Source organism: Tupaia chinensis, unplaced genomic scaffold (genome assembly GCF_000334495.1).
Source record: "Tupaia chinensis unplaced genomic scaffold, TupChi_1.0 Scaffold000288_2, whole genome shotgun sequence".
In the NCBI taxonomy this organism is placed as follows: domain Eukaryota; kingdom Metazoa; phylum Chordata; class Mammalia; order Scandentia; family Tupaiidae; genus Tupaia; species Tupaia belangeri.
Window position 1 is genome coordinate 1,806,634 of NW_006159773.1, and position 10,167 is coordinate 1,816,800.

Sequence of the window (10,167 nt, forward strand, 5' to 3'; positions counted from 1 at the left end):
CTAATGCCACCTGCTGGCCCCATATCTTTTTTTATATTGACTACAAGTTAAAATACTGAAATATTTTTGAATATATTAAAATAATAAAATATTATGAAAATTAGTTCCATTTGTTTCTTTCAATGTGGCTACTTTAGAAAACTTAAAATTACTTACATGTGTGGCTTTTCTGGGGTTTTTTTTTGGTATCAAGTCTTCTATACAAGTAGTGACCATATGTTTGATTTAAAAGTTTGCACTGTGTCCCTTCTAATGAACTGAACCTGGAGAGGCCCAGTGATACCTTTCTTACACCGGCATCAGTCGAGTAGACTATGGCTATTTCTTACGACTTTAAAAAGGCCAATGACAGACATAAATACAGCAAGTATTTTAGTAATAGGAAGAGATGATGGTCCTATGCAATTCCCAAGTGTTGAAACCAAAGGCTTTTGGAGGCAAGAAACCTGGCTCAAAGTTGATCTCCACAGTGTATTTAAGGTGAGTTTGAGCAAGCTGCTAACCCAGCCTCAGCCTGCTCACCAGTTAAGTGCAGATGAGAGTAGGTGACCCTGCCATTGGGTCTGCTCTGGATGCACAGATCTCTGACGAGCGAGTGTATGAGTCAAGAAGCTGACTTCTCGCCCCCCTTGAGTGTTGTGATTTACAAATGACTGAGTTGTAAGGTAAATATCAAAGGTAAAAATGTGAAAAGATAGGTTTTTATTCATCAAAAGTTAACAGCAACAGGCACATATTAAAATGAGTATGGCAAAGCCGTTTACAAATGGCTTTACACTCAAGCTTTCTCCCAAGAAAATGGCTGTTGCAACAAACTGTAAACATAATTAATAAACAGTCTTTTACAGTAACAAGGGAAATACAAATGAACTAAAAGAAAGCACCGGTTTCTCTTAAAACTAGATTACAGTTGTGCTTACTATACATAAAACAATTTAAAACAAATTACAAAAGTGGAATGTTTTGAGTTTAAAATTAGTCCTTAAATGTCCTAGAAAACATCTGTTCACATCAAAAGGCCCATCAAAGGGTAACGTTTCATCAAAGGGAGGGACAAGAAAACAATGCACTTTTTCAAATCAAAACAAGAAGTTTGGTCACTTAGCTTTGTGCATAGTTTAAGGCAACTGGAGCCGTCTGTTACAGCGTACCTACCTTCCCCTCCCACGTGTGGCTGCCCGTTACATCACATTCTAAAGTAATAAATAAGAGTTTACATTTCACATCCTTTCCCACATGGAAAACATGACACATGCACAGTCATACATGCACAAACATGCACGCAAACACACTCATACATCCACACACAACACAGCGCTCACTCACTGCAGCGAAAGGGACTTAGTACCCTTGATCTGAAGGACGCACTTCCCCATCCCACTTTATTTCGGATTGGCAAATACCCTGAGCTGATTATGGTGTTTTAAACATTCCACCTTGTTTCTTGCATGTGCAGGTCAAGTGTACAGTAGTGAAAACAACATGCAATGTCTTCACTGCAGAATCATAATACAGCTAGGACATTGGTGTTCTTCCCCTCCCGCCCCCAAATTAAAAACTAATAGTTAAAACAAAAAAAATTGCATTGCCAAACAGCGCTGGAGTGAAAGCTCGGCGGTACTGTATGTTAACTGCTCAGTTTCCAGTGCACGAAATAAAACCATAGCAAACGGGAGGCTTTGGTGGCATCCACAGAAGAAAAAAGGCAAACCAGGGAGAAAGAGCTGCAGTCTAAGGTTTGATCTTTAAATGTGTTTAGTGGTTCCTTCACAGTCATGCTCCAAGGCAAGTTAGAACCAGTATTTTCAGAGTTGATTTGTAAACATTGGAGTCTTGCCAGAGGCAGCAGAGGCTGGGCACTTCACATTTCTGTTTTCTCAGAGAGAACTTAGTGGAAGGTACAGACACACGTTGCATCAAACTGGTCATATTCCAAGAAATTGCTGCTAAAGGATCCAGTTCAAGTTTCAAAGTCTGAAGAATAAATGCTCTGAAAAACACGTGGCACACCTTAAAACCTCCTTCTGTTGCTCCTGTCTGATTCTCTCCTGCTGGGCTTTGCATATTCAAGGTTTCACACAAAAGCCAAACGCATATTGCTGTATGTTCAGGTCTAATAATTAAAAAGTGGGTTCAAATGATCCAGCGGAGATCTTGGAAATAAATAATGCTGGCATCGTTCATTTGGAAACCTTGGCAGTCAAGAGTTAAGTTCTCTCACCTCAAGACCCCATTTCACATTTCTAAAAACCTCCAGGAGGCAGTCTGTCCACTGGTCTGGGGGTTATGGTAACCGATGTTCCTGAGGTAATAACTGTGAGTTCAACTCGAATGCAGCATCGGCGTCCTCACTGCTGGACTGTTCTCTCTGCAGTCCCTTCCAGCTGGCTTTATTCAGCCCCACGTGTCCAAGCATTGTCTGGGATAGCCTTGTGTTAGAAAACCTGGCCCATTCTGTAAATAAAGGCTCCACTAGGTAAGTCATAAAACCTTGAGAAAATAAGAGAAAAAAGTTATTACCACATATTCTAAAACTATCTTTAAATCATCATGCAAGGTTAAGCTTCTTATAAATTTTATTCCATTATTACCTAAGTCTTATTTTTCCAAAGATTCTAGTGTGTGCATTTGAGTATAATTCAAATGTCTTCTCTGAAGAATCGATTCCTTTTTTTTTATTTTAAATTTTAGATAGCCACAGGGCACATGATTAGACCAGATACAGAGATAGAGAAGGAGAGGGAGAAAGCACCCCTCACTGGGGTATGGACATGCCAGAATCCTTTCTACTCCATTTCTCCTTCTAGTTGGGATCTTGGACATATACACAGTACCCACCAGTGTTTTTGTCAAGCTCCTGGGCCAGGATTTGAGCCACTGTCAGCTATGTGGGGTCTGGCTCGCTTAACCACTAGGCTACTGGGCCAGCCAAGAATCACTTCCTTAAGTAACTCAATGGCACCTGAAGTAAATGCATCCCTCTCAGTTGCACAACCTCATCCTTCTCCATAAGCAAACACGCAGCGGCCATAACCAGTCTCTGAGGATACTGGGGCATAGCAATTCAAGGGAAAGTTCCCATGCCACAACTGGGGAGCAGGAATAGGTCTCGTCCAGGAATGTAGACGATGTGGCCAGAACTGAAGTGGAGCTGGACACCATCCTATCCCCTCAGGGAAGGAAATCACCACATCTGATCATGATTCCACTGGCTACTTTAACTCAGAATAGAAAAAAAAAAAAATTCATGACATGAATTAATCAATCTGGAAATAACAGATCAGTTCAAAATTATTACAATGAGTACCAAACATGTAGCAGGGTCTTATTTTATAAACAACTGATATGACTGATCTCAATTCACAGAACAGGAAAGTGAGCAATTGCAGGACTGTGCCGTTGGGCTATACAGCACTCCACCACCCTATGTGGTTTAATACTAAACAATATCTTACACAGGGTCTGAGCAGCCTCGGAGGGAACGCCCAACATGCCAATCATATTATATGGTGGGAACAAGTAACATCTTCCTGAAAGTTTGATCTGTTAAGGATGGGGAAAATACAGATATTTACATGATAGACGTTTAACTTCTATCATTACCCTTGAAACAGTTCTTACATTTTCTTCATATTGAATACTTTCTGTTTATAGCAAACTGTGATCCACAGTTAACACTAAAGATTCCCTTTAGCCAACATAAAAATTTCACTGGAATTAAAGTAATTAGCATTCACTATTTTAATTAGGAAACTCAAAAACGGTTTGAAGGCTGGGAACCAGCAGTTAGCGTAATGGCTATGTTGCTGGACTCCCATGTAGTCGAACGCGGTTCGCGTCCCGGACCCAGTGGTTTAAAACTCACGCTGCGCGCGTGTGCGTGCGTGCCCAAGATCCCGAGAGGAGAATGGAGGAGAAGGGATTGCGGCGTGACCATGCCCCCTGGGGAGTGATTTCTCGCTTTCTGTCTCTATGTCTCTCTCTGTCTGGCGAGCGCACGCGCCCTATAGTGAAAACCTCTCCAAAAAAAAAAAATGGTTTGATGGCTAATTTTTTTAAGTACACATAATTTTCTAAAATAGTAATTATATATGCAATATGGCTTCCGTCAGTTCATTCTCCCCACACATACTAACTAGAGCCTGCTATGTGCCAGGCCCTACTCTCAGGTTGCTGGAATAAAATAACAGCAAATAAAGCAGCCAAGATCCGTGCCTTCAAGGAGCTGACCTTCTGAAAGGAGAGAGAACACACAGAGAAACGCCATGACTGCAGTCCATGGACATCGCAGCTTTGGGCAGCTGCCTCACACCACTGTGATTCTGACTCTCTCTGTCTGGCGAGCGCACCCGCCCTATAGTGAAAACCTCTCCAAAAAAAAAAAAATGGTTTGATGGCTAATTTTTTTAAGTACACATAATTTTCTAAAATAGTAATTATATATGCAATATGGCTTCCGTCAGTTCATTCTCCCCACACATACTAACTAGAGCCTGCTATGTGCCAGGCCCTACTCTCAGGTTGCTGGAATAAAATAACAGCAAATAAAGCAGCCAAGATCCCTGCCTTCAAGGAGCTGACCTTCTGAAAGGAGAGAGAACACACAGAGAAACGCCATGACTGCAGTCCATGGACATCGCAGCTTTGGGCAGCTGCCTCACACCACTGTGATTCTGAGCCGGCCACCTGAAGCCTGTCCTTCTTGCCTGCCACAGTGAAGTCGGGAGCAGCTGCAGTTCTATGCCTAAGTGCAGAGCCTAATAATCACAGCTTTGACACACCTTATTTGTGCCTACTGTCTGAAATCCTTGGGGACACTGCCTCCAACAGCCAGCAAACTAGCTATTACTTCTGTCTGGATGCTAACTTAAAAGACTTAAAGTACCTGATGAAAATGAATAGGCCTGGGCCCTTTTCAAAGGGCCGGATTCCATTAATCAGAACCTTGAGCAATGGCTGTTCCCTGACGGATGTGGCACTACCCCTCAGGCCTCCACTGTATCCTCACAGATCTCCTAGGCTGTGCCTTGCCAAATGCCTTGCTCTTATCTGGTACATAGTATCTTCTTAGTCAAAGAAACTAATATTCCTATAAAGAAGGAAAATGTATTAACTAAACATAACTTGAGGGTCAGCCCCATAGCACAGCTATTAAACACTGCACAGAGGAAGCTGAATCCCACATGGTGGCCAGTGTTCACGTCCTGGCCCCAAGGCTTGATCAACACACCAGCTGCATGCATGTGTGCAACCACAATTATGATGGGATGGAGAATGGGAGGAAAAGGGATTCTAGTGTGAGCAGGCCCTGTTGTGGGGTAAGGAGGATCTCTGCTCCTGCCCATGCGCCCTCTGGCATAAGAGCAAAAACATGACTTGTACTTACTGACTTGTACCCTGTGCTGGTAGTAGTAATCCCTGCTCTGTGTACTAGTTAAGAGGCTGGGATTCGATATTGTAAATGCCTGGATTTGAAGCTGAACGCCGACTGCTAACTATGTAAATTGGGCAAGCTCTGAAAAGGGGGTACTCAGTACTTGCCTCCCAGGGCCATTGAGAGGATTCAGTAGATGGCAACCATCATCATTCACCTCATCCCTGTCTCTCTGACGACCCACTCTAGAACTGCCCAACACAGATAGGACCTATAGTTTGGTATGAACAGTTTAAAGGACCTAACTTCTGTTCCCTTATAAAAAAAATCACAATTTTTTAAAAATTTCATTTCCAAATTCTCATTAAACAAGGGATTACTTTCCTCTGGCAAAAAGACATTTATTTAAAGAAACAGGAGTATGTTTACAAACCATTTACTCCTATTCAATCTAATTTTCTTTTGCCCATTTTTTCATCCATTCTTTTGCATTTGAACATTATTATACTTAAGAATTAAGAAAAGGCAGGCAGACTTCTTAACTGTCTTGCCATTCTTCCAAAAGAAAAACATCCCTTCTGATAAGCTCAGTCTTCCCAGTCAATCTTAGCAGCCTCAGAGGTTCGGCATCCCTGCCCCTGCCCCTGTCCACAGCCTCTGCCATGCTCATCTGCATACTTATCTTCACGGTCTCCACTATCCCTCTGCGCCAAATCAGCTAACTCCCACTTTATTCCATGTGAGGACCCTTTGCAGTGATAACAGTAATTACATTTCTGAACTTCTGGCCCTGCACTTCTTTTCAGAGTACAGATAGAGAGCACCCCTAATTCAAAAATCTGAAATCTAAAATGCTCCAAAATCTGAAACTTTTTAAAATAACTATTTATTTAATTTTATTTGTTAATTCATTTAATTTGACTAGAGAGAGATACAGAGAGAGAGAGAAGGAAAGTGAGAAAGCAAGCCACCAGGTCTGGGACTCGAACCATGGTAGGCCATGTGGGAGTATACGGCACCTTAATCACCACACCACCTGCTGGTCCTTTTTTCAAAAAAAAAAAATTATTTATTTATTTTTATTTAGTCCAAAATCTGAAACTTTTTAAACACCAATATGACAAGTGGAAATTCCACACCTGATTTCATGTGATAGGTCACAGTCAAAATGATGCAATACAAAAGCATTGTATAAAATTACCTTAAGCTACATGTATATGGAACATAAATGGATTTATTTAGCTTTGGGTCCCATCCATAAGATATTTCATTACAGTTATACAAACATTCCAAAATCCAAGGAAACCCCAAATATGAAATACTTCTGGTGCCAAGCATTTCGTACAAGAAATTCTCAGTCAGTATCATGCCACAGTATTGTGTTATCTTCTGAATTCCAGAAAGCCTCATCCTTCTAAAGTCTGGGGACACATTCCACTATGTTCAACCTAATCCTCAAAGGCCTTACTCAATACCAGCTACCACAAGTACACTCCTCCCTCAGTACCTTGTTGAGTTGTCTCTGCCCGTTTCCCCGGTACTGTACACCCAAACCCCAAAATGCTCAATCTTATGGGACCCTTCTGTGCTCTTTTCTACCAGGCTGCACATCATGCTCTCCGTTACAGTGACTAGTTCACCCACTAGATCATTCCCAAGTGCTTCCTGTCCAGGTGCAGGTGGAGGCTGTAGGAACACATAACCAAAGGCAAGGCAAGGATGGGAAAGATTTATCAAGGGAGTCTGGAAAAGGAGTGACCGAATGCCTACAGAGAGAGGAAGACAGCTTCTCGAGAAGGTGGCATTTGAGTTGGGGTCTTCAAGGAAAATAAGTCTACTGAGTAGGCAGGAGGAACTGCTAAGGCACAGAATGAAGGAGCATCATGGATCTGGGGACACGGAAACGTGCCAGGTTGCTGCAGGTAAATAACAGGGTGTGGGGGCGATGTGAAGAGACAAATCAAGGCCAAACAACAAGAGGCCAATGTGGGAGGTTGGGGAGTTAGGTTTGGCTAATCAACAGAAGTAACAGAGAAAAGAAAGCAGCGATGGAACTGGTCTTCACATTATGGTTCTCTTCAGTGGGTCACCTTTTTCATTTTCAAATGGTGGTCCCAGAATTATGTGAAAATGTCCATATAAAATGTATTACAAATACAAATACAAAAGAAGAAATTAGCAAATCATGTATTCTTTCAGTTTCAGAACAGAAACAAAGTTACTACTGCCTATTCTGCAAAAGTATTAAGAACCCCAACAAGGGAAAAACAAAAAACAAGCACAATTTTAATTTTATGTATCTAATATCTTTCTCTTCTTGACAAAAGTAAAATCAGTAGCATCTTAACCAGCTATATCTGAAGAGGTATAGTTACCAATCTGGATGTTGGCAATGGACTCAGTCTGACGATCACAGAGGGGACTCACACCCAAATGATACTTTTTTTCAATGTCTCCTATAAATGAAAAAGAAAGACACAATTATTAATATGGAACACACCTACAGATTAGATATATAATTTAAGTGTTCATTAGCTCCTTAAATCACACCTACGGATTAGATACATAATTTAAGTGTTAATTAGATCTTTAAATTCCTCAGGAAAAATGATACTTAATCTTCATGAGAGGATGGCTTCTTACTATGTTCTCTTTTAAATTCTAAGTGATTCATGCATAGAAAAAGTTGCCACACTGGTATCTTTATTCAAATGGAGGAAGTAGAAAACTTTTACTGGGTGTTTCCCCAACACTATAATTCTGTTGGTATTTTAATTTACAACTTAGATTTTAAAAAAGAAAAGCGAAGGAAATGGAAGCTCTTTGGATCTTGGCTTTACATCATGAAAACCATCCTACATGCCTTCCACACAGGATGAGGATGGAGAAAGCGCAATTTACTATACCTTACTATACAGTAAAATTTCCAGCCTGATCTAATGTAAAATGTACAGATACACATATCCATCATTCCAAGAGAACAAGTAATTTTCAAGAGATGCTAAATTGGCACACTATTGATTATATACACATCTACTGTGAAGTGTCATGAAAATAAGTACTATGGGGCAGCAGATGGCATATCAGTTATGTCACTAGACTCCCATGTGATCAGATGCAGTTTCGATCCCAGACCGGGTGGCTTAAAATTCACACCAGGCACGTGTGCGGGAATTCCCAGGACAATGAAGGAAAAGGGATTGTGGAGTGGTCAACTCCCCAAGGGTTGATTTCTTTCTCTCTGTCTCTCTCTCTCTCTCTCTGTCCCTCTGGTAAGTGGAGTGCATACAACCTATAGCAAAAATCTCTCAAAAAAAAAAAAAAACACTCAAAAAAACAAAAACTACAAAACACCTGCTGATGCATCCTATAAATAATTGAGTTCTTGCTGTATTCTTATGTTGCTAAAAAGTGAGCTGAATATTAATTATCATTCACTACTGTAACTTGCCTTGATGAAAGAATTCCTCTGTTACTTTTTCACTCCACTGCTTGCTTAATTCCCAGGTCCGACAAGGGTTACAAATATCAGCACATTTCAGAGCCATCTAGCAAACAAAATTTTAAAATTATTTTATGAAAAGAAGGTAAAATCTCAACTTCACTAAGTCTAAGTATGCTCTAATTAGTAGCGAGGAAAAAGAACACTTCAAAAAAGAAAATATGGCAACAGAAAATTCATTGCTTTTTACATTAATTCTGTCATGCTAGCGAATCTATCAGTGGTTTATAAAAACGCAGAAGAGGAGGGTAGAAGATGGCTAACCTAAGTATACATGCTTGATAATTCCAAAGAACCATGCATAAGGGCTGGAGAAACCATTAAATATAAAGAAATAAGCTAGGAATAAATAAGCCAACTCCCTTAATTTTTAGATGTGAGAACTGATTTGAATAAAATAGTATTTGTTTACTGTTATCCTAATCTTGCAGAAACTATTGCTGCCAGAAGACTCAAGAATTTAAAAATACAGAAGATATGGTGCTTTCATCAGTAGCAGATTTGTTGGAAAGCTCCTTCTAAAGTTGTGTACTAAATGAAAGAAACTTCTCTAGCTCCCCTTAAGATTTAAACACTAGAAAACTGTTGGGATATTTTATTTTTATTCTAACAGTCATATCGAGTCTAGACATAGAATCTTTCCAGAGATGGATACTGTACTTCAGCTGTGAAATATTGGTTTTCTTGACCAAAATGAAGATTTTTCGGCTGAGATTATCCCCTCCAGACTCATTTCCAGTGGCCTCTATGCACTAAATATCTAGACAGGTCCAAGTGAAGTGTTTCCAAACATCTGAATATGATTAGGGTCAGAATATTCCTCTCTTCACCTTGAATGTGATTCACAAAGAGTGAAAACGAAACAGAAGAAAGATTGCAGATCACCTTCTGCTCGCCTCCAAATGCTCAGATTGAACTTCAAGAATTAGGAAGAAACACACATCTATCAGATGACTAGAAGTCACCGCAGGATCACAAGAAATATGGAAAAGCAAGATAATACCCCTCCTCCAAGGGAAAAGAATAACACCTCTTCATCCTCAGACAGTACAATGAAACTCATGGAAATGTCTAATAAGTCTTCTAGAATATTCATAATGACAAAGCTAAGAGGTGGAAGAGAAGAGAGACAATGAACTGCAGAAGAGGCAGGAGAAAGGAGTTGATGAGTTCCAGGAGGTGAGAAAATTCTTGTAAGAGCTAAAAGAGGAAATACACACTCTTCGCTATAGGGCATGATCGCTCGCCAGAATGACAGAGAGAAAGCAAGAAATCACCCCCCCCCCAAGGG

The 10,167-nt window shown here is 40.5% G+C and overlaps 1 protein-coding gene across 2 annotated transcripts in view; it reads right to left on the reverse strand.

Moving 5' to 3' along the window:
• Positions 1 to 691: 691 nt before the first annotated feature.
• Positions 692 to 10,167, reverse strand: part of PDE7A (phosphodiesterase 7A) — a 139,260-nt gene continuing 129,784 nt past the window's right edge. For both annotated transcript variants that reach the window (XM_014588581.2, XM_006150436.3), the window contains 3 exons: positions 8,826 to 8,922; positions 7,750 to 7,830; positions 692 to 2,490 (listed from right to left, as the gene is read on the reverse strand). In XM_014588581.2, the coding sequence (XP_014444067.1) occupies positions 2,285 to 2,490; positions 7,750 to 7,830; positions 8,826 to 8,922 (384 nt within the window). In that variant the 3' untranslated portion in view covers positions 692 to 2,284. The remainder of the gene's footprint in view (positions 2,491 to 7,749; positions 7,831 to 8,825; positions 8,923 to 10,167) is intronic.